This window comes from Aquila chrysaetos, chromosome 5 (genome assembly GCF_900496995.4).
Source record: "Aquila chrysaetos chrysaetos chromosome 5, bAquChr1.4, whole genome shotgun sequence".
Lineage (NCBI taxonomy): Eukaryota > Metazoa > Chordata > Aves > Accipitriformes > Accipitridae > Aquila > Aquila chrysaetos.
The window spans coordinates 982932-1006217 of NC_044008.1; the positions used below are offsets into that span (position 1 = coordinate 982932).

The window sequence follows — 23286 nt, forward strand, 5'->3', positions numbered from 1 at the left end:
AGGGGAAGGGCCCAGGGTGCGTGGGGAAGGGCTGGTGGGTGCCCTGGAGCCTCGTTTGCCGGCTGGCCGGGTGCCGCAGAGATGCTCTTACCCTGCCTGCCGCTTTCCTGCCTGCAGAGGGATGCTTGCCCTCAGCAGAGTTTTCCTTCGCTCTCCTGCCTGCGTTTCCAGCGCCGTGTCCGGGCGCCAGCCCCGCGGCCGCCCCTGCCCCGATCCCGGGGGGTTGCTGGTGTGGAGCCGTGGGGGGTCCGTGGGGCAGACCCCCTGGCTGGCACCTCCCTGCGGTGGCTGGCCCAGCTCCGGGACCTCGCTAGCCCCGTACACCAGAGCAGCCCCAGGGATGCTCCCGGTGCCCGCGTTCCCGCCGTACGGAAACCGTGCCCCCCCCCCTGCCCCGGCGCGGTTCGGAGAGCGTAGCCGATGCAAAAGGGAGGACGCGAGGGGAAGGTCGGTGGGGCTGACCTGGTGCTGCCCCTGCCCTGGGTGGTGGGTGTCCCTGCGGACGAGCATCTCGGCCGGGAGCGTGGCGGTGGGACGCGGTGGGACGCGGGGATCTGGGCACCGTTCGGGGAGGGGGGGGGGGGGGGGGGGGGGGAGCAGCCCGCTAGATGGTGCTGCCGGCTCGCCCAGCGCAGCAGCCGTGGGGGGGCTTCGGTTCTGGTGGAAACCCTGGGAAATGCGCAACAGCTGGATTTCTTGGAAAGTCAGCTTAACGCCTGTGCTCCCCGCCCCGCATCCGGGTCAGATCCTGCCCCCGGAGCATCCTTCCAGCTGCTCCATCCCTGCTGCGAAGGAAACCGGGTTTGTGCCCGGGTACCTCTGCCTGCGGGCATGGGAGCGAGCCGGGCTGCTCCTTTCCCTGCCTGTCCCGGTGCGGCCGGCGGCAGGGCTCGGGGCAGAGCACGCCTGGCCGGGCGCTGGCTGCGGGAGCTTTGGAGCTGCCGGGCAGGGCAGAGCCAGGAGCTCTCGCAGATGGTCTGGTCTCAGCCACGCGGTGCAACCGGCTTAATTAGTTCATCCATGCGGTGCTGTCACCGGCAGCTGTGCGGCAGCTCCGGTCCTGCGGAATGAGGCTGGGGAGGTGCCGGCTCGTGTGTTAACTCTGAGATTGCGCCATTCTCTGCAGCTGGCTGTTTGTCAGCTCAGATACGGCTGGCAGTAGCGGTAGTGGAGGTCCCCCCAAAATTCCCACCAGCTTTCCCAGGCGCTGAAGGGTTTGCAGGGCTTTTCCTTTTTGAGTGGCATATGAACGTGCGCCGAATGCCCAGCCCAGAGGGTCTCTGAGAAGGCCAGAGGTGAGAGTCCATCCCCGGGGAGAAGGACCATGTTTGGAGGTGCTGCTGTCGCAGTGAAAAGTAACACCTGGGCAGATGCCCCTGCGGGCACGGGGATGGCCGTGCGAAGGCGCTGGCGTGCTCGCAAGTGCCATCCTGCCGCTGGCAGAGGCTGCTGCCGGAGCCCGCGCCAGGAGCCGGCACGGGGGCCGTTAGTCATGCTTTGCTCAGCAGCTTGCGGAGGGGGCGGGTGGACGCTCCTGGCATTTCAAAGATGCCCGTTATTTTGTTGAATGGCTCGTGTGCAGGCTGGGACGCTGGCGGAGAGTTGCAGCAGGCGGGTCTCTTGTCCCGAGCACCCCTGGCAAAGCAGCAAAGGTGCCTGCGGTGGGTTTGGGGCTCAGCGGCATCTCCAGCCCTTGTGCCAGGCGTTGCCATGGGGCAGCCATCCCCCCAGGAGCGGTGGGAATCCACCCCTGGTGCCGTGGAGCGGAGGGGACCCTGATGTGCAGGCTGCATCCCGCTTAAGGTCCTGGGGCAGAGTGTGCAGGATGGCCCCCCTGGTTCTGGGCACAGCCCCTCGCTCTGCTGGGGGTCCCCCCAGGCTGGGAGCACTCGGCCCCCCGGCTCGCCGCAGGCTGGGGTCCGCTCCGGCACGGTTTGGCTGCCCTGGCTCTGCAGTAAGAGCCCCCAAACACAGTTAAGCGCCGCGATGCCATCCTGCTTCCTGGGGAGGCGATGCAGAATTTCTCCGCCTTCAGTTAAAACCTGCTCTTTATGCAGGCCCGTGCAAATCAGCATTTAGGGAGCTGTCAGCCGAAGCACCCCCCAGGCACCGTCGGTTTTGCAGTGTCAATTTTTGGTCTTTTTCCCTTCCTGGGAATTGTAAGTGACAGGGAAAATCAGGACAAATGCCCGCATGCCTTGGAGTGCCGGAGCTGAACCCAGAGCTGGGCACATGCCCAGCCTCCCTGAGGAGCCCCGTGAGCCCCCATCCATCCTCCCAGTGCCCTGCAGAGGGGTCTGAGCACCCGCAGGCAGCGGGCAGGCAGGCAGGCAGCGGGCAGGCAGCGATTGCTCCGGCGCTGAAGCCGCCTCCGTGCTCGGCAGAATGCCGAGGTGCTCGTTTGCAGCGGCAGAGCTGACGTAGGAGCTGCCAGGGGGTGGTGGGGGGAGGAGGAGGAGGAGGAAGATCCCAACCTGTCTTTGCACTGTTGAGCAACCGCGGCAAATCAGCTCCGGCTAATTTTGGATCCCGCTGCCGTCGCGGTCAGCTGCCGGTGCTTTGAGTGGAGGGGTTGGTTTGGGGAGAAATTAAGGCTTGGCCTCAATTGTGGATTTGATGCCTGTGAGTGGCAAGAAGAAAAGCGGTGGAATAAAAATTTGAAGGGGCTGGAGGCTTTCTCCTGAATTCCCTACGTCAGCTTGTCTTAGAGCACCCAGGGATTTGGGACAGCGCTGCTTAGAGTTGAATACATTACGCTGAAAGCTATCCTCTGCCAAAAGCTGTTTATAATACAGCTTTGTACGTGGGGCTCGGAGGGCTGTACGAGGTTGTGTCGTCCCATCTCCCCGCTGCGGGGCAGGATCAGCCCCCTCGGGGGTTGGGGGGGGGTGAGGTTGAGAGCAGCCACTTGCCTGGGGCATGCTGGGCTCCGTGGGCAGCCCCTCGGCCGCATCCAGGCTTGCTGGCTGGGCTGTGTGTTGGTTCCTGCCATGCACTGGCTCCAGCGCTTTGCAGGTTGGAGGAGGCAGTTGTGGATGAGCTGGGTCTGTGTCTTTTTTTTTTTTTTTTCCCCCCTGCTTTGCAAAATGCTCGGAGCCTTCATCGTGGCCAAATCATCTCAGCTCTCAGTGGGATCTGCCAGAGCCAGCCTGGGAGCTGCTGTCCTGCTGACCTGAGCGCCAGACCCTGCCAAAACCCCTCAAAAAGCAGTTTCCTGGTCGGGGGGGCAGCACTGGCCCCTCTCTCGATGCTGGGTGCCACCTCCCAAAGTGCCACTGTCCCTGTCTTGCAAGGTCAGGGTGCAGGAGGTCCCTCCTGGCTTTGGGGATGCTCCCTGTGCAGCAGCCTGTCCCTGAGCCCTCTCCCAGGAGAGCTAACGAGCTGTGCTCGTTACTGCCGGGCAGGGAGTGCAGGAGCAGGCTGCCCTGGGGAGCCGGGGGGGCACAGTGGCAGCTGGGGGAATGGCCCCATGGTCCACAGGGGTCCTGCTGGGTCGAAGCCCATAGCGGGGGCAAGCGTGCAGGGCGAGCAAAGCGCTGGGGTGGAAAATTGGAAACCTTGTTGGGATCAACACTCTCAGTGAGAAAAACTTCTCGCATAAAAAAAATATCGACAAGGCACCGCTCTGACCTTCTTGCCGCAGGGGAGCAGTGATGGGGGCGAGGGTGGGAAGCCTGGCGGGGGCTCAGTGGTGGGTCACTGGAGCCCATCTGCTTGGAGGGGCTTCACCCAGCGCTCCCCTCCATGCACCCGGCTGGAGGAGCCTGGGCTTGGGATGAAGGCTGTGTCCTGGGGGGGTTTGGGGAAGCAGTGCTGGTGGAGCATGCTGGCTCTGCAAGAAGTAGCTGCGGAGATTTTAAAAAAAAAAAAAAAGTAATAAAAAAAAATCCTTTCAATCCATTTATCAAAGTGCCTTTTGAGGCAGGTGAAGCCACAATAAATACTGGATAAAGGGAGCTGGCCACAGCAAGCTGAGAAATTGTTAGCAAGAAAAATGGCATGGCCCCTGAGACGGTGCTGAGTCTCCCATTTTGCTGCCGTTGTGCTCCCCTCCTGCCCGTGGGGTCCCTGGGGAGGGGGCCGCAAAGCACCTTCTGCTGCTTCTATGCACGGGGCGATGCTGCTGAGCCGGGGCCGCGGTTCCTGCCTGGAGGAGGGGAGAGGTGGGCACCCCGGGATCGCCCTCCGCTCCCGCTGCCACCCTGCCCTGTCCTGCCTGGGACTTGCAGCCTCTGGGTGCCCCTGCCCCGGGTACCACGTCCTGCAGCATCCCGTGCCCCCGCAGAGACCCGTCGCAGCTGGGTCAGCCCGGCCGAAGGGCCCTGCAGGTTATTTCTGCCAGGAAGGGGATGCTCGGGGGGCTGGAGGGGCTTGGCGAGTCCCCGGTGCCAATTGCCGGCTCCTGCACATAAACCGCGGCTGTGCCGGGAGCTGGCGGCTGCCTGCCAGCGGGAGCCTGCCCTGCTGCCGCCTCCTGCCAGAGAACAAATGAGATCTGACCGCAGCTCCGACATGGAAGTGCGGAGTTGCGCGTGATGGATGTGTAATGCGGCGCAGGATTTGCCCCTGGATCTGACCTGCAGCTCCCCTGGCTGCAGTATCTTGTCTTCACGGCTTGCTTTTTCTAAGCCTTCTGCGAGAGGGAAGGGATAGATGCCCGATGCGCTGCTGGGGTCCCATCCTGACCCTTCCAGCGGTGAGGATGCCCTGAAGCATGAGATTTGATTACTTCGCTTAGCATGCAAACTGCTTTGGGCTCGGGTCTGCCTATGAAAAGCAAAGGATCTGGGTCCCAGGAGAGGCCGAGTCAGTGGGTAGGGATGTCCCCTGGGGGGGTTTGCTGTGCTGAGAGTAGCCCTGGCAATCCTCGATGTCTGCTTTAATTTTAATTCCTATAATCCTGTTATCCCTCTGGCTAAGCACGTTTTGAGGGACTGATGTGCTTGCTGGGGCAAAAAGTGCTGTAAGTGGAGCAAATGTGTGCCCTCCTCACTCTGCTTCCCGCCCCCCCTGAGCTCTGGCTCAGCTCTGGGGGGATGCATGGGGCTGTGCTCCCTGGGCTCGTCATGGATGAGCAACAATGGGAACCTTTTGCTCCGGTATGACTCGGGGGACTGGGTTTGTGCTGGGAGCGGGTAGGGGAAGGTCTGTGCCCTGCCAGTGGCAATACCTGGGTGCCTTGTCCTGCTCTGCCTGCTGCTGCTCCGTCCGGGCTGGAGAATGGTGTTTAATGAAAACTGAGAAGATTAAAACAGCATGCCCTGAGCCCTGCTGTCCTCCGCCTGCTTGCACAGCCCTGCCTACCTTTACCACCAGTTTTTCTAATTAATTTGCTCCCTGGGTGCATGGAGAACCACCAGCCAGGACACACTGTTGCACAATTGTCGGGTGGAAGAGCCTTTGCTGCGGGCTGTGCTCACTCCCTCCTCTACGTGCGGTCATCCATCATCCGGTATCGGTGCCTGTGGTCCAGTCCCTTCTCTGGTTTTGTTTCTGGAGTGAAACCCTGGGGGGCTGAGCCTCGGCACGGGATGGCATATAGCTGGCGATCTGCTGGTGTGCTGCGGCATCACCATCCGGGGACCTCGCAGGGCTCTGACCAGTGCTGAGCTCCTCGGGCTCGGAGAGCGGGACCACGGATGCACTGCCGAGCCATGTTCGCTCCAGTGACCCACCGGGCACCGGGAATGGGGTTGGAGCCACTGTCTCCGTGATATCTGCTGGGGGCTGAAGCTGGGGTGGGTCGGGGTGCGTGCCGGAGCCCGGGCATTGTCGCGGCGGTGCCCGGCTCTGGGGCTCGTGCTGCCTGTGGGCATGGTGTTCACCACGGCCTCTCTCCCTCCGCAGGTGATGCAGGTGCTGAACGCGGACGCCATCGTGGTGAAGCTGAACTCTGGGGACCACAAAACCATACACCTGTCCAGCATCCGACCCCCCCGGCTGGAGGGGGACAGCACGCAGGTGACCGTGGGGACGTGTGGCGGGGAGGTGACTGCGGGGTGAGATGGGGAGGGTGCTCTGCTCTGCTCCCCAGTGGTGCAGCATCCCTGATGGGCAGCAGTCGCCCGTGTCCGTGACTGTCCCTGGATGGAGTCCCTTCCCCGTGAGGCTCCTCTTCCATCTGGCCTGACCCCCGCCCCGACTCAGCACTCCCTTTTTCTTCTTGGGGGAGCCCCATCTCACGGGATGCAAGGGGCTTTGGGGAGGGTTTGAGCGTGCACTCTGATGGCTGCAGGGAGACCGGTGTCTCCCTCGTTCCCTGCCTCAGTTTCCCCCTCTGTATTGCGGTGCCATTGCGGTTCTCTGCTCTGGGGAGGTAGAAGAGCCCCGTTTCCAGGGCGTGGGGCAGTGGATGATGCATGGTGGGATGCTGCTTGGGGCTGTGCTGGTGGATGGGTGCCCCGTCGCTGCGGACTCGTGCCCCTCGGTGGACGGGCACACAGGCAGCAGGGAAGCTGCTGCCCGGCATCCTCGGGTCCTTTGTCACCCGCAGGCTTTGGGCTGGGACTGTTCCTTTGCTCAGCGGCGCAGCAGCAGCTCTGCCCTCCCCTTCCCCTGCAGCCTGATGTTTGCCCATCGCTGGGGGGGGGTGGAGAAGCAGGAGGCTGCAGGGCTGCTGGAGATTATGCAAAGTGTGCAAAACCCTTTGATTTTCCTTTTCCTCCCCGCTGTGCCATTCAGCGAGGTGCTCAGCTGTGCAGCCCCCGAGCATCTCTGCCCTCCGCTGTGGGGCTGGCTGGGGTCGGGGAGCGCTCCCCTCCTTCCTCCCTGCATCCGAGATGAGCGGGCTCCTGTCCTCCGGCTCAAAGGGATGCTCCGGTGTGACTCTGGAGACCTGCAGTATCAGGATCTGATGGAGAAATGCTGGGGACTGAAGTCTTCGGGAAAGCGCTGCATTGTTCATGCACAGTTTGGTCTCCGCTGTGCTTGGTTTAAGCATCTTGCAAGCCGGCGTGTACTGGACCTCAAGCCCCGCGCTCGGCAGTGACATGAAAGCACCCGAAATAAGCTCTGCCGTGCGGCTGCGGGTCGCACGCTGAGTCCCCTTCACCTCCACTCAAAAAACCTCTGCTGGGCTGGGAGCCGGGATGCCGGTTTGATCCCCGTGCCCCTTTCTCGGCACGGAGCGGGTGGTGACCGGGGCAGCCGGTACGTGCCGGCGGGGCTGTGACCTGCGGCGTGGGCACAGAAGCCAGGCACTGCCCGCCTTTGCCTGCCGGCGACTGATCTGAAACCATCCAAAAGCTCCTTAGGGCAGGGATTTATCTGCTTGCCTCTTCTTTCTTTCTTTTTATTCCCACCCCCCCCTCAATGGCTGATGCACTCGAGAGCTGCTGAGACCCCCGCCAAGCACCTGCATTGTTCCTAGCAGAATCCTCCTCCTCATCCAGCGCCTCTCGAGATGGCGAGGAGCGCTCCCACCTGCGAGCGGGAGGAGGGCTTTCCAGCCGGGAGCAGGAAGCCAACCTTCACCCAGGATTACGCGAAAGCTGCCTTTTCCAGGGCTGGTTTTTTTTTCCCCAAACGGCTCCGACGCGCTGAGCGCCGGCCGGGGCTGGCCTGGCCGCGCTGGCGAGTGACGGCACCGCGTGCCACGGCTCCCCGAGCTGTCGGTGTGCGCAGGGGCAGAGCCCAGGTTGCTGTGGGAACAGTAATTTGGAAATTCCTCCCTCCTAGGATGCCGCCTTGTTTTGTACACACTGAATTATGAATAACTTCCCAGATTAGCTTCTTCCTCCCGCTGTTTCTCTGGCGTCAGCGCCGGGCGGACGGGAGCCGCCGCAAGCCGAGCAGCATGCTTGCACGGCAGGGAGGGCATGGGGTGGCTGCAAAGCGGCCACCGGTGCCGGTTGCGGGGGGGGGACCCGCTGCCTCGTGCCCCGCCGGCATCGTGCGGCGCTGCCGGGAGGAGCGCGGTTTCTTTGCGGAGCGGTCGCGGTCTCCAAGGAGACTGCAGAAAAGCAGCTGCCCCCCGCCACGCTGCCGGCTCCCCTGGCAAAATCCTTTGCTTGCTTCGGCACTGCGGCCCCGGCGCGCGGGCGGTTGCCTTCTCCCTGCCTGCAGGGAGCTGCCGGGCTCGCCGCCGTGTGTGGTGCTGCCCAAGGGATGCCCTGAACGGGGGCTCTCCCCCCCCCTCGCTGGGTCTGCGGTCTCGCTGCAGATGCCCTAGCACACCAAAGTTGCCGGATTGCAGCCAAGTCACTGGTCTGCATCTGGCTTCTCGTTTGGGGAGCTCGTTGTGTGGAGTGGGCTCGGCATTTGGAAAGATCTGCACTTCTAGATTGCATCCAGGGTTTGCAGGTGCCAGGTCCTGCTGCCAGACCCTCCGGTGGTGTGAAGTTACCCGTCCTTACGAGCATGGCCTGGCCGGCGTGACCCCAGGTCCTGCAGCGCTGTTGGGGAGCAAGAGCTGCTTCCATCTTCTTCCTCTCCTTCCTTCTGCTACAAGAGCTGGAGCAGCCGGCGCTCCAGAGCCCGTCCTGCCCCAGTCTTGGGGGGAGCCTGCGCGGCTGTGACGGCCGTAGTGATGAGATTCAGAAAATACCCATCTGGGTACTCGGCTTGCCACCGCTGTGCCAGCCTCTTGCTTGGGCATCCCCAAACCAGGAGGGTGTCAGGCCCCGGCACCGGTGTGAGCTCTCTTGCCCTTCGTGGTCTCCCCAAGGCTGCCTGTGCGTGCCCTTGCACCGTGCGGGAGCGAGTTCGGCCACCCCAGCTTGTGGGTGCCCCAGTTAAACCTCATTTATTTCTTTCTGGGTTTTATCCTTCTTTAGGCCCTTCTGCATCTTCATCTCTGGCTCTGCTTATGCAGTTGCTTAATTACCTGTGAATGCAATTAATGAAATGTTTACACCCCCCCTCCCCTTCCAGATCATTTGTTTTAAAAAAAAAAAGAAAAACCGTCCAAAAACCCAACAACTGACCAAAAAAGCCCTAGCCAGACGAACTAGGCACCTTGCTCAGCTGCGTGCCCCTCTCTTCCCCACTCCTGACTTGGTGCTTTGCTGCTCGCAGGGGGGTGCTTTCTGGCCCCGAGCTCCCCCAGACCCACGGTGCCCGGGGACCCTTGACTGCTGCTGCTGCTGCTCCCCTTTAATCCCTGCTCCAGCTCCTACACTCTGGAGCTTTCTGCACTGGGGGGAGCTCAGTGTGGGAGACCCCGATCCTAGCTGCCCTTGCGAAGATGGAGCCTGAGCTCAAGGCATGCACATATATATATATATATATATATATATATTTTGGGTTGGTTTGGGGCTGTTCTGGAAGGCTTTACCCATGAGGTGTTGTGTGGGGGTCCGGCAGCTCCGTAGCGGAGCGCTGGGGCTCGGCAGCGTTGGCTGCGAGCTGCTTTGCCCGCGGTCGGGGCTAGACGTGTACCCACCATAGTAGGTAGCATGTAGTTAGCGCGGCTCTGCCGGGGAGATCCATCTCCATCCCGCCGAGCGCAAATTGGTCCCAAGGCACCTGATCGAGTAGATGGGAAATGACAAACTGAAAATTCAGCGTAATAAAATCCTACAGCCTTTCATCTCCCGCCTTCATCACCCAGCGCGAAATGAATCCTGAGAGCAGTAGCTGATAGCATTTAATATCTCTATCGCTTGTCTCTGTCGAGGAACATAACATATTCAGATGAAGATGCATCTCCCCTTGCTGCCCAGGTGCTGGGTCTGCAGGTGCAGCACCAGGGCCGGCTGGAGCCCCTCGCCGGGACGGCCGGAGACCCTCACCGGGACGGCTCCCTTGGTTCGGGGCAGCACCTCTGCAGCAGGATGCAGCACGGCTCCTTCCCGCTGTGCAGTGTCAAAAGCCGAATGTTCCTGGCAATCCTTCCCCAGGCCATGTCCTGCTACCACCGTGGGCTTAGCGGCTCGCCGGGCTGGAGGCTGAGCCGTACCGCTGCGCTCACCGCGGCTGGTGCCGCCCTCGCCTCCGGTGAAATTGCCTGGTCCTTGTTTGGCCGGGCTGGAGCCAGGGCTGGTTTCTGCTGTGTTTAAGCCCGCAGCTTTGAAGCGCTAGCTTGTTTGACAGCATGACCTCATTTCACAGCTGTGGGACACATCTGGGATTCGAAACGTGGGGTGCTCCAATCTTTGGGGTGAACGAGGCGTCTCTGGGCACGGGCAAGCCCTTCCCCATCGCTGCGGCTGATGCCCATCGCTCCGGCATCCCGCACCGCTCGGCCCTCGTACCCCGTGGTGGGGTTTGCGGTCCGTCCGTCTTCGGCCGAAGCAAGTTGCCGGCATGTTGGACCCGACCGAAGGCAGAGCAGCCCGTGCCGCTGGCGTGTGTTTCCGTGGGACAGGAGGCAGAGCAGACCCCCGGGGAGGAGCTGTGGCTGCGAGGGGCTCCGACCCGCCGGATCCGCGGGCGCTGCTGGGTCCGTGGGGAGCAAGCGGTGATTCTGGCTCAGAACTGGGGCTTTCCTGGGTCTCGGTGTCACCACTGTTCCCGGTGTTTGGGAGGTTTCAGCTTTGCTTTTTTTAATCAGGAATTCGCTCCCTCGGACAGCTAAATTACAGAATCTCATTAATGGCTCTGTGCTCTAGCAAGCTATATTTGCCCAACTGATGCAACGGCAGTACAAATCTGCTCCAATCCCCCGATTTATCTAAATTGATATCTTAATTGGTAATACTCTTGGAGTGGGGGAGTCAAACACATGGACCCTGATTCAAAGAGTAAAACCAGGGAAAAAAGCCATCCTGCTGGTGGTGGGTTGGGTGTTTTTGAAGTCTGAAAGTGGGGCAGTGTCTCCCCCGGCTGGAGCGGGGCTGCGGGGAGGGAGGCAATTGCTGCTGGGGGGGCTCGAGGTTTTGGCAATGCCAGAGCCCCTCCTCGGCCCTGGGAGCTGGAGGGAGGAGGTAGAAAGGGAATCGGGAGCAGAGATGTCCCGGCTCCTTTCCTGGCTGTGCCGCTGCTCCGGGACTCGAAGGTCCCTGCTCCTGCCTGCGCAGCAGAGATAAGGTTGACATTGGTGGTGGGGGATTTCTTCAAGGATTGTCTGGACAGCCCTCAGGCACCTTCCAGCTGTATTTTCTGAGGACACAAAGCCAAGGCTGTCTGGTTTTTCTTGTTTATCCTGGATGCTGGCTCATGCCTGTCCACCCGCTCTGCACCGACGCTGGTGTTGGGGTGCTGGGGTGGGCTCTTGGGCACCTTTGGGTGCCTCCAGCCCTCTCCAGCTGGAGCACAGGGTGGTGGGTCTCTGGAGGAGCAGGACCCCGGTGCTGTGCCTGCTCCAGCTGCCGGGGCTCGCCGGCTGCCAGTGTGCTGCAGGAGCAACGGCAAGCCTCACGTCTGCCGGCAGCGCGTTTGGCACGGTGGTAGCTAATTGCAAAGCTGACACAAGCGTCAGGGCTGTCACCGCACCGGGCAAACTTGGAGGAGCAGGCACTGCCGCAGACAGAAAGCAGTGAAAAGCTGAAAATGTAGGGAAGCTGGAAATGGCTTCAGAAAAAGAAAAAAACAGAGGGATTTGGGCTTGGATTATTTTTTTTCCCGCTCTCAAATGAGCATGTGTGCGGGTTCCTTGGCTTTCTGATATGTTTCCAAAGGCAGGGAACTGCTGGCTCACGTTGGGCTGCGAGCAGATGAGGGATTAGCCAGCCCCTGTGCCTGCCAGCCTCCGGAGAGCAGGAGCTGTCACCCACGAGGGGTCCTTGTTCCCGGCCGGTGGGGACCCTCGCAGCCAGGGATCAGCTGGGCACTGGGGCCAGCAGGGAGGGCGAGCCCGCAGCCATCAGGCTTGACCCGCCGGCTGGTCTCAGCATCTCTGGGATGCAGGGTCCCACGGTGCTCCCGATGCCGCTTCCCCTCTGGTTTCATGGGGTGGTGATGCTGGGCAAAATGCACGTGGCCCCGTCCGTCTGTCCGCCCAGCCGGGCACGACGTGTCCTGCCGCAGGGAGCAATGACGCTGGAAGGTCGGTGCCGGGGCAGCCGCGCGGCTCTGCCGGGCTTCGGCTCCTCACGTGGTGTTTGACTGCAAACCGCTGGCTCCCAGAGGTGCCAGTATTTAAGTCTGAGCAAGGATTTTTCTGTGCCTTGAATCTCGTGTCCGATCTGTCTTCCAGCAGCGCAGCCCGGTGACCTTCGCCACCCCCTCGCCGCCGGGCAATGCCAGGCGATGCCCGGATGAAGGCAGAGCATCGGCCGCACGGCGCGAGGGCGGGTGATGGACAGCAGCCCCCGGCAGCACCGCTGCTCCCGGTCCTCATCATTCTGCCCGCCAGCTCTCTGCCACACTCCAGTAGATTTTAGAAAGAGCCATATTTTACCCAAACCCCATCAAACGGCGGTACTTTCTCTCTGCTCCTTTCTCTGACACTTGCTGATTGCCAGGATATTTATGGGAAATTGGAAGCGCTTTATAAAAACAACCTGCCCAGCTTCCTGCCGGCCCCGTCCGGCACTGCCGGAGCAGGAGCTGCCGGGGGCTGCGCAACCGAGGACGGGCAGAGGGTGGACCTTGAGGTCAAGGGCAGCCCAGACCACGCAAGCTGCTGGTTTTGGTGCTCTTTGAGATGGATTTACAACCTGGTTTGAGATCTGGGAGACGAGCTGTTCAGGAAGGATCCCGTCCCGCTTGTTTTTAGCAATCGCAGCTGCCATATCTCTAGAAATGAGCTTTTCGTTCCAGCGTTGCGACACTTTGGGGTACCCGATGGCGCGCGGGTCTCGCTGGCAGAGCCTCGGGCGCCTGTGGGTGCCTCATCCTGCTCGGCCCCTCTCGGTGGGAGCCGCCTGCGGTCGGTGCCGCGCTCGGCGAGGCGAGGGCTGCTCGACAGATGGTTTGCAGGTGTCCGCCTGGTGCTTTTCTGCAGCAAGCCGGATTTTGGAGAGAGGGCGGCTGCGCTCGGCTTGGCAGAAGTTTGAACGTTATCTGTGAACGTGGATCGGTTCCTCCTGTCCCTGCAGAGGCTCTTCTGGCATCCTCGGCTCGGCAGGTTCTGGGGAGCGCGGGCGACGCCGCGGCCCCTGCCAGGAGAGGCGGCGTTGCGGCACGGCGCGCGGCTGGCTGCATCCCTGCCGCGCTGCCGGGGCGGTTGGGAGTTTGGCAGAGGCCTCTTGGAGGTGGCGCGTTGGCCGGGGAGCGATGCGCTCGGTTTGCTTTGCAAAGCCCCCCCCCCGGAGCTGTTTGGGTGATGGCACAAATAACGGTGGTGACGATGCCAATGGCGCAGCAGCCCAGGCTTCTTCGGTGCCAAAAACAAGGTAGCTGCTCGCCTCCCCGGCTCGTCGCCCCTAGCCCCTTTGTGGTTCGGTAGCGGCAGCAGCTCCGCCGCCAATCTCTGGCTTTCCCAGGGCGGCACCGGAGCCAGGGTGCAGAGGTGGTTTTGCTCTGCGGCTCCTACCGCGCCTGCCAGCACGCATCCCTCGCAGGCAGCTCCTGGGAGCCAGGCTGTGCCGGGCGGCTCCGGCAGAGCTGTCTCCTCTTGCCTCGCCCTGCCCGCACATCCTCCGCCACGGGCAGCGGCGATCCGGCGATCCAGAGGGCTCTGCCTGCTCGGGACCTCCCCATCGCTGCCGAAACCCTCAGAGACAACTTGGGGTCCCCCTGGGCTTCTCCAGTACCTTTCCTGCAGGGTTATTTCATGCCTCCCTCCTTCCCTCCCCTGTCCGCGTGCTCCTCGGCACAGCGGCGGCAGCTCTTGCCCATGTCTCTGGTGCAGCGGTTCCTCTGCTGCTGCCTGCCCAGACCAGCAGTGTGGTTTTTGAAGATGCGTTCATGGCTGGGAAGGAAAGAAGAGTGCCTGGATCTGCCAGCCTGGCAGGAGGCTTGTTGGTCGGCTCCCTGGAAGTCCCCCGCTGGGAGCCAGAGCCAAGGGCTGAGACGGGAGCACGGGGAAGGGGAGCCACGCTGGGACTCCCCGAGGACACTGACTACGTGGGATGTGCGCCCACGACTTTCCCTTCTGGGCAATTTTAGGGCAGCAGCCAGGCTGACACTGTCAGATGTCCCTTCTCTGTGTGGCACGTTGCTTTCAGAGTCTCTGGTACCAAGTTCATCTCCTGTTGTCCATCCTAGGGAGGCATCCAGGCTGCTCCCAAACTCGGCAGGGGTTTCCATCCCTTCCCAAGGAGGATCCCTCATTTCCTTGGCTTCATGCTCATCTCCTGGCTTCTCCCATTGCTTTGGGCTCTTCTTGGTACCTTCACCCTTCTGGTAATGGGTGGCTCAACGCAAGCAGCCTTGGAGGAACCTGGGGGATCAGCCAAGCTCCCCCAGGACCTCCAGCTTGTCATCGTCCCCCGTTGGCACAATGAGGATGGTCCTTGCCTGCAGCAGCTCAAAGCCTGTGGGTCGTGTCCAGCTGGCCAGGATCTCTGTGCCGGAGTTGAATTCAAGGCTACTGCAGCCGAGACGAGCCCTGCCTGGTGAGGGATGCCGTACAGCTCCGCCGCGGCGGCAGACGGATTGCCTGCGAGGGCGGCAGGGTCTGCGTGGAGAGAAGATCTTGTTTCCCTATTTGTTGAGCAGGGTTTGTACTACAAAAAGCGCGCCGCACTCAACGAGCATAAAAGATTAATGAGAAACAAACCCATGAACTCATCAGTGTCTCATCTTCGCTAAATTACAGTTACAAGGATCATCATAGCTCATCCATGTATTGTGTAACAGAACTGATTGCCGGCGTGGATGGGGTGTGCGGTGAGCCCTGCCGCGCTGGCGGAGCAGCGCGGCGTAAAACGCTAAGTGCTCGGGCATATGGCCTTAATGTATTCTAAATATTGGCAGAGGAGAGGTGCATCTGAGGAGAGGCGGGAGCAGAAAGTGGGGGCACTGGAGTTCCCTGATCAATATTTAATAGGGGCTGCAATAGCTTCCAGACAGAAGACATATGAAGTCAGCATGTTCTTGCAACCTGTTTTCTGCCCTCCGGGTAGCATGCTTTTTCTAGTGTAAAAATGATTAGCTTGCACATCTCTCCACCGTTCCTCTCTCCCTTCTCCCTAAGTCTTTCCACGATGGGAAAGCAATTGTTTGGCATTTGGTTCGGGGCTCCAGATTGCTGAGATTCAGCTCCTGGCAGCGCAGCATGCTAAATCCTGGGGTGGGGGTTTTGGGGGGGCTTTGGGCTGATCCAGACCCCTGGTAAAATACCGCTGCTTTACCGCAGGCGGGTTTTCCTTCCCCCGGCTGAACAAGCAGGCGACAGCACAGCCAGAGCCTGGCTCTCGGGGGATCTGTCGGGGCCAGGTACGAGGCCTGATCCGGGCTGGATTAATTTGTGAGCTGGCACAGCTGGGTTCCTGTATGGATTACAGCCTCTGGCATCCCGGGAAATTGCTCATGGCTTAGAGAGCAAAAGCTTAGCGGCAAACAAGAAAAGAAAAAACCCCGAAGCAGTAAAGCAGGCAGCAGCAGCGTGGAGGAGCAGAGGCCGGGCTGGTGACGGGCTGCGGGCAGCCGGCCAGCCCTGGAGCTGTGGCTGACACCGGTTCGGGGAGATGGGCAGGAACTTGCCGGCAATTACGAAGCAGCTTCTCTACGAGGCAACGGCTCCGTGACCGCAGGCAGTAGCTAACTCGCACCGCGCGGCTCCAGGGCCCGTGTCGCCGGGAGGAAGATGCAGCCGGGAGGAAGATGCGGTTCCAGACCATATGCTCTGCGAATAGCAGCGGCGCTTAAGTGCTTGGTCTTATTGATGCCGTGTAAGTAATAAGCCCTGAAGATGGGTTTGTGCTAAAAGACTTCCCAAACAACTTACATTTAAGTGTTGTAATTCTTCTGACCCAGCAGAAGTGCCTGGTGTTTTGACACTGATGCTTTGAGGAGGATCCAGGCACCTGCCAGCTCGCATTTAGGAGGATGACACTCCAGCGGGGCTTTGCGTCGTGCTCTCTGGGAGCTGCTCTGCTCGGAGAGGCTTAATCATCTCCAGCGCCTGCAGTCCGCAAGCGTTAAAGCAGAAACGGGCAGACCTGACGTCCTCGGCGCGCGGCCTCCCAGCTTCTCGGGGCGGCCGGGTCTGATGCTGTGCTAAGGCTGTGGCAAATGCTTCTCGGTCTGCTGGGTGAGTGTGAAAACGCTGATGGGAGAATGAAGCTTTGACCTTTTGATCTCATCAGGAAGCTACTGTGAATCCTCTATTGATGGTTAAATTGCACTAAATTAGAGAGGAGCTGTGCAATTCTGCCACATTGCTGAACTGTGCAATTAACGTCCTGCCTAGTAACAGCACCCTTGTGCCTCGGGAAACTTAAGCCCGTGATTTTAGGTACGTGATGAACCTCCCTCTGCAAAGGCTTAATTCTTTTTTCCCAGCGGCATATGACTTTAGGAGCCTCTCTGCTCCATCTGGGAGGCAGCCAGAGCCGTCCCCGCCGGCAGCACTCTGCTCTGCAGGGAGCCACAGCCCCCTGCAAGGAGGTTGAGTTCAGCGCCCGGCACGGCTGCGGCACCGGCCATCACCCCGGCATCACCCCGGCTCCTGCCCTGTGACCAGTGGGATCGTCCCTTGGTGACTCGGGGTGACCGAGGGGACGCTGGAGGGCACGGCCGGGGCATGTGTTGGCTCAAGGGCACTGCCATGAAGTTGGCATCGCCTTTGCTGGCTTGCTCTGTCCGGCTGATGGGATACCCCCCGCTCAGGTCCCCGGGGCGGTGAAGGGATACCAGCAGCTCCATCACCGCACGGACCCGCTGCGGCGTTGGGCTGGACGCAGGAGGGGGAATCTCCCGTGCCGAGAGCCGACCCAGGCTCGCGTCCTCGCCCCGCCGCCTCGCTCCTCCTCCTGCGCTCGGCTTGGTTTGGAGCTGGTTACAGCAACGCGCGCTGCTGCCTGCTTTCTGCCTGCGGGTCAGGGCTCAGCTTTTATGCCTCCAGCCGGGAGCACGACAAAGGCATCCCTCTCTGCAGAGGGGGAGGATTGCTGGAGCGAGCAGAGAGCTCGGTGCCTCCCCCAGCCCCCCCTTGCATCACTCGGGCATTTCAGCTGTGTTAACACCTCCCTCCACGCACCTCTCCAGCGCCGTGCAACGCTCTCCCGGCTCAGAGTAATCATGAATATTCCCCCTGCCATTAGCACCGGCTGCTGGAAATCTCTATTTAGTCGCTAGACATTTGAAGACGTGCAGCAAGGGATGGTGTGTGTCCCTTGCTGGCACCCGCAGCCCACCCAGCTCCTTCTCCTGCGGGTGGGCTGCAGGGAGGGGATGCTCTGGCATGCATTCGTGCACCTTTGCTGGTGCCGGTTGTCCATGGGGACTGCGAGGGACGGTGCACGCCTGTTCCCACGCTCCGGGGTGGAGGGGACAAAGCTTCGCCCCTGCACCAAACTCCTTTTGGTGCAGCCCCAAGCCCGCTCTTGCCTCTGAGCACCGGTGTGCGGGCAGGCTTTGCTGGTGCCCGGCTGTGGCAGGAGCATTTGGGTGTTTGTCACCCACGGCGATGCCTTGTATGTGAACAGCTCCTGCCTTGGCAGCTCCCGAAATCCCTAGTGCAAGGGGCAAACCCTTGGAAGCAAGCTTCCCATGGAGGAGCCGTCCTGGACCTGCAGGGATTGATGCCAGCGAAGCGCTTGTCCCATCCTGGTGCAGGGCTGCCTTGGCACAGTGTAGCCCGGGAATCACCCGTGGGTGTGCTGGCAGTGACAGGGGACGTGGACCACAGGACGTGGAGCTGCCTCTCGAGGTCCACAATGGGTTGAACCGTCTAAATTTTATGGAGGCTCTGGCTGCTGGGCTGAGGTCTGCCAGGTCGCACTCGGTGTGCCAGATGAAGGGCAGCGGTGGGGCTGGACGGACGTCTCTGCCCGCACCAGCCCTGGCACATCGGTTCCGCATCCTCCTCCTCTGCTAAAGGTGGTGGGCAAGGGACACAGCGTGAGGATGAGGGACAGTGCAGGACAACCCCTCTTCAGCATTTCCTACCTTGACCCTCTGCTGCAGGGTTTGGGGATGGACCCTGCCTGCACTGCGGACCCTGCCTGCACCGCTGCCAGCCCTATGGCAGCTGCTGGTGCGAAGCAGCTTCCCCGGGTCTGGCGGGGGGGCTGCAAGATTGCCTGCGAGCGGGACGGGGTGGTGATGGTGACAGTGACGGCTCAAGATGGGGACACGTCTCTCGGTCCCCGCAGAGGGGACAGCAGCTCCATCCTTAAAAGCTTTTTGCTTCCCTCCCGGTCCGGCCGCTGCTGTCCTAGTTTTCGTTGGCTGCTATTCTTCCCCTCCGTCACGTGCGGGTTCGGCACGATGCACTCAAATACAGCTTCATCTTCTGCTGGCTTCTGCGGGCGGCTCCGAGCTGGGCTCTGAGCTGCTCCCACGACTTAAAACACCTCCCTCGACCCGGCACCCGGGGCTGCCGGTGCATCGTGGGGCTGCGCTTCGTAGGCTGGAGGATTAACAGAAATTAAATTCCCCAGGAGCAGGGATGCGGTCGAAAGGGGATGCACGTGTGTGCCCTTCCATGCTCCGAAGGGGCGTGCGACCCCGAAGCCGGGGCAGTGAGGTCCATCGAGCGACAGCGCTGTTATGCATCCCTCAGGGTTTGCGGTTATCATCTGTAATTTGGGGTAACGGTGTTGAAATGGTGGAGGTTTTTCCTTAAGTCCTGAAATGGCTGCCACCGCCTGAGACGGGGAGCCTGCCAGCAGCTGCTGGCTCTTTCGCTCTGAGCAGAGCCTGTCCCCGTCCCCTCGGGGACAGTTTTAGGGCCGGGCTGAAAGGAGGCCGAAGCATCTCCTGGCTTTGCAGAGTCCCACAGCCACGCTTTGGGTCCAAATCGGCCCCGTTCTGAGACCGGCGACCCTGTTTTCACGCTCCTTGTGAGCAGATCAGCCAAAATGCTCCTCGAGACCTAAAAGCCGCGCGACCCCTTGCTTGACGGCCCACGGTGTCGGTGTGCGATGCCCGCAGCGGTGCCCCATGCCAACGCATGGGCGGCTGGATTTCGAGCTGCTGAGCCTCCCCATACCCGCTGCCGGCTGTTTCTGTCCCTGGCTGCTGGCACGGCATCACACCCACTGCACCCAAAATGCCGGGGAAGGTGTGAAATGCCAGCGCCGAGCCTCGGAGAGCTGCGGTGACAAGCGGAGCTGGAGGCAAAGCGGGTCTGGCTGGGAGCACCAGGGAGCCTGGGGACGCGTGGGCAGCGCAGGGGACCCCGGGTGCCCCGCGGGGCTGCCTGGCTTTGGTCAGGGGTAACCCAAACCCACCATCTCTTAACCGACATGGTTTTTGCCCATTATCTGTCAAACTCCACTCGGTCCCCAGCCCTGCCTGCGTTAGGCTCGATGCTCCAGGGATAGCCCTGGGCTTCGGCTGGGCTGTTGGGGGAAATGCAGCATGGGGATGTCCCAGCGTGGGGTCTGCAGCAGCGGCGGTCGGGGGAGTGCAAGCCTTATCCAGGCTGGGGGTGTCCGTCCTTCACTCTCCCTCCCCTTCCCGCAGGGGCTGCAGGGAAGAATCCCTCCTCCAGCATTGCTAGCTGTGCCAGCTGCCGGTGCTTGTGCTGGTTGGGGCAATTAGCATATTGAATCACTTTGAGATTTTGGACAATAAATTACTTCTCGGTCAAAAATAATATAAAAGCTCCATTACGCACGGATGGAGGCGTTTGTGGAGCTGGACTGCTGCTCCGCTGGGATTCTGGGCATGTTAATGCATTTGGGATCGGCTGGGTGGGACGGGTGCTGGGGCTTTGTGCCCGTGCCAGCCACCTCCCTTGAGTGCTTTGGGGACAGAGGGGTGGCAGAAAGGACCCGCACCCTGACCCATGATGGGGACGGTGGCTGCAGCGAGGAGGGAGCCGGGTTGGTCCCGTGGAGCCCACCAGTGTGGGGTGGCTTTGCAAGAGGCTGCTCTGGGCTCCGGTGCCCGGCGCGGTGTGAGGGTGCCCGGGTAAGTGGGGTGCTCCACGGTGCGCCGAGACGTGGGTCCCTTTCCACAAAAGTGCCGCATTTGGGTGATTTTTGCAGCCACTGTTCTCTCATGCTCTGTCCTGTGGAGGGGACCCTGCAGCCGGCTCAGGTCCCCGCTGCCGGGGCCGGCAACGCGGCGCAGGGTGCCACTGCTGTCGTCCTCCCCTGCAAATCCCCAGGGATTGCTGATGTGAGTCAGGCTGGCAAGAGTCCTCCTTCAGCACTGCAACCTCCCTTCCTTCGTTTCCCTCTGGCTTGGAGAGCAACATGGGAAGGAGCGGAGTTGGCGTGGTCTGGCAAGGCACTCAATCCCAAAGATTTCCTCCAGCAGGCAGCGGGGATGGGGATGTTGCCTCATCTGCCCTGACCGAGCCTTGCTGCCAGTTTGCAGGCAGGCAGGGGCAGGGCTGGCCCCCTTTGCTGGGGCAGGAGCTGTGCCGTGCCGTGCCGTGCCGTGCCGTGCCACTGCGCCTGCGCTGCCTCCTCCTCCCGTGTCGGCTCCCTCCTGCAGCCCGGTGCTCCGAGCATCACTCTCTGCTTGGGGCTGGGTCGTGGCAGGACTTGACATTGGCATTGCTGAGAGTGGTGACCCCCCCGGGGTCTGTCCCTGGGGGTCTCTGTCCTGGGGGCTCCCTGGATGGGGGGGAGCAGCCCTGATGGCCCCTTGGGATGGTGCCAGCATGCTGCTGGTCCTCGGCTGGCACAGCGGAGCCCCCGGGGATGCAGGGCGATGCTCCCACCAGCCCGGTTATCTGCTGTGATCCTGCACCGAGTGGGATGGGGTCTCCGCCACGTCCCACCGTGGGAGCTGAGCAGGGCAGGGATGCGGGGACGGATCAGCCCCCTCCGTGCCGCAGGAGGGGGTGTCTCAGGGGGGGTGTGTAGGATTTGCCTTGCCTGGGATGAGGCACGTGGTATGGTCCCTGCGGCGGCAGCTCGGCAGAGGACGGATTCTGTCCCCTCCGGCAGCGGCTGCAACATGTTGGAGACACGAGTGTAGGTGGGCAGAGGAAACCCCCGCGAGGGCTGCGCGTCCTCTCCGCCCGTTCATGGGGCTGCTGAGCTTTAAGGCAAAGATGAGCGGTTGAAACCACAGAGGAAAATATTTTTAAAAATGTTCTGTAAGCCCTACGAGGTCTGCATTACCGCAAGCAGATGGGCATTCAGCGTAAACCTGAGTTAAATAGCATGATTTCTCCAGGTTTTTTGGACAAAAGCGTACCTGGGGAAGACACACGAGCTGTGGGTGGACTAAATCTGGTGTTAGGAGGAAGAAAGATGCCAGAGCAAATGCCTTGTCTCCTGTTTAACAGGCCCTTTCAGGGAAAACCTGGGCTGCTCCAGCATGCTCCGGGGGGATGTTCCTGGCTGCCCTTGTCCGTGCTCAGGGCTGTCGGCTCCCTGTGGGTCCCTGATGCCACTGGTGCATCTCCAGCACGTGACGGTGGAAGCCAGTAATGGGCTAGATCCCCTTTTCTGGGGCTCTCGGCTGTGAGGCATTCAGAGCATCTCACACTGGGCTGCTTTTCTGGTGCTCCCTTGGCTCGATGAGGGTCTCAGGGGAAGTCTGGTTCATTTAAAATAGAATTCAAACATTGTGGTGATGTAAAATTAAAAAAAAAAAACAAACCCAAACCCTTCTGAAATTACTGATTATTTTTATACATCTCAATTTCCTCATTAGGGGTGACATTATCTCCTCGTCTGGGGAGAGGTGGCTCTTTGTGCACGTTGCCAAAGCGCTGCTGGTTGATGAATTCCCCGTGGACGGGTAACGTCGTGCTTGGGTGATTTCCCCAATTAGTTCCCAGGAAAGGGCACTGCCTTTCCTGCTGCTACCTAAAGATGCTTTGCCATTTTTGTGGCTGGACAGAGGTTGCAGCAGAGCTGCACATGCAGGTAAGACACCCCTCCAGATGCTCTCGCTCCAGCACCGAAGCCTGAATTGAGGAGTTATTCCACAAATATTCCTCAGCTAGAAATATTCTCCTCTAATGCTGGCGAAACAAAAACTTCAATTGCTAAGAAATTACTTTTTGCAAGAATCTTGATGGGTTGAAGCAGAGGCTTTCCTTGCAAAGGGTAATCCCGTTTTTAACGAGGTAATTTATAGTTGCTGATTACAGCCCCGAACGGTCCTGTGTGAGCAAACACGCTGGAGCAATGAACACGCTATCTGCTGGTGACAGGCTCCCGCGGGTTGAGAGTTGAGAGGGAGATATCCAAAGGATGCCTGTAATTAGCCCAAGCGTTTAATTTAATAAAACAAGTGACTAAAAACATAAGCGTGCTGTATTCTAAAAGCGTTGCACATAATTACAAATTATCTTAATTCAGCGCCAGCACAGCCAACTTGGTAATCGCCTCATAAATAACTTTCATTAGCTGATTTCAGCATCCGCGCTCAGCGCTACCTCCAAGGGTACGGGTGATTTGGGGGGATTCAGGGAAGGAGGGGGCTCCGTGGGGCAGGCGGTCTGATGTCGGGAGCAGGGCTGCGCGGCATCTGTCTGAATGGCCAGGCATGGCCACGGCATCTGCCGGCGATGCCCCTCCAGGCTCAGATTTCGGGGATTGCAAGGGGATGCTGCTCCAGGTGCTCCGGGGTGTCCGGGGCATCGCTGGGCGAGTGTCCCCAGCCCCCGGGGTGACACCTCTACCAGCGCCCTTCCCAAAAATGCCTGTTTGACCCCCAAGCCCTGTGCGCCAGTGCTCATCTGCTGATATTTTGTGCCGAAACGGCATCTGCAGCTTCGCCTTTTATTATCATGCCGGGAGAGAGATGATGATCGTATCGATCGCGTGGTTTCCATTTGTCCTGTGGCTTTTCTGCTGGGGCTGTTTTATTTCCCTGCGGACCAGAGCAGCCGAGGCTTCGCCGTGGCTGCGAGCCGCAAGCTTTCTGCTGCCCTCCTCCCCGTCCTCGACGCTGCCCGGCCCTCCGTCAGCCGTCACGCTGATGGCCACGCAAGTGCTGTCTTGGAGCGAGCGGGGAGCGAGCAGGGAGCGAGCACCCGCCATGAGAGCACCAGCCCCTTGACGAACCGAGGGCGAACCGCTCTGCGGTGCCGTGGGGGGAGCATGCCCCCACATTGGGGGTCTCCCAGCTGGGGGCTGCGGGTGCGTGATGCAGAAGACCCCGGGGAGGGTCATCAGGAGGCAGGAGACGGGGGCCACTTACGGCAGCAGGGATGCTGTAATGGGGCAGCACCATCGGCAGAGCCGGCTTGTCCTGGGCAGGATCTGGCTCATCCCCGCGCCGCAGGAGCGCGGCTCCCGAGAGGGTGCTTGTTCAACGTGTAACACAGGCTGACAAGACAAACAACTTTATTAATTTAAGCCCGCTGCTAATGGGATTGCAAGCAGCCGTGCAAAGGAGGGTTGCGGGGGCACGGAGCAGCTGCGGCCGGCGCGG

General features: G+C 60.8%; 1 protein-coding gene across 1 annotated transcript in view; it reads left to right on the top strand.

Moving 5' to 3' along the window:
- Nucleotides 1-23286, top strand: part of SND1 (staphylococcal nuclease and tudor domain containing 1) — a 130938-nt gene that overhangs the window by 14152 nt on the left and 93500 nt on the right. Inside the window, exon 10 of the mRNA XM_030014964.1 lies at nucleotides 5848-5961. Coding sequence (XP_029870824.1) covers nucleotides 5848-5961 — 114 coding nt within the window. The remainder of the gene's footprint in view (nucleotides 1-5847; nucleotides 5962-23286) is intronic.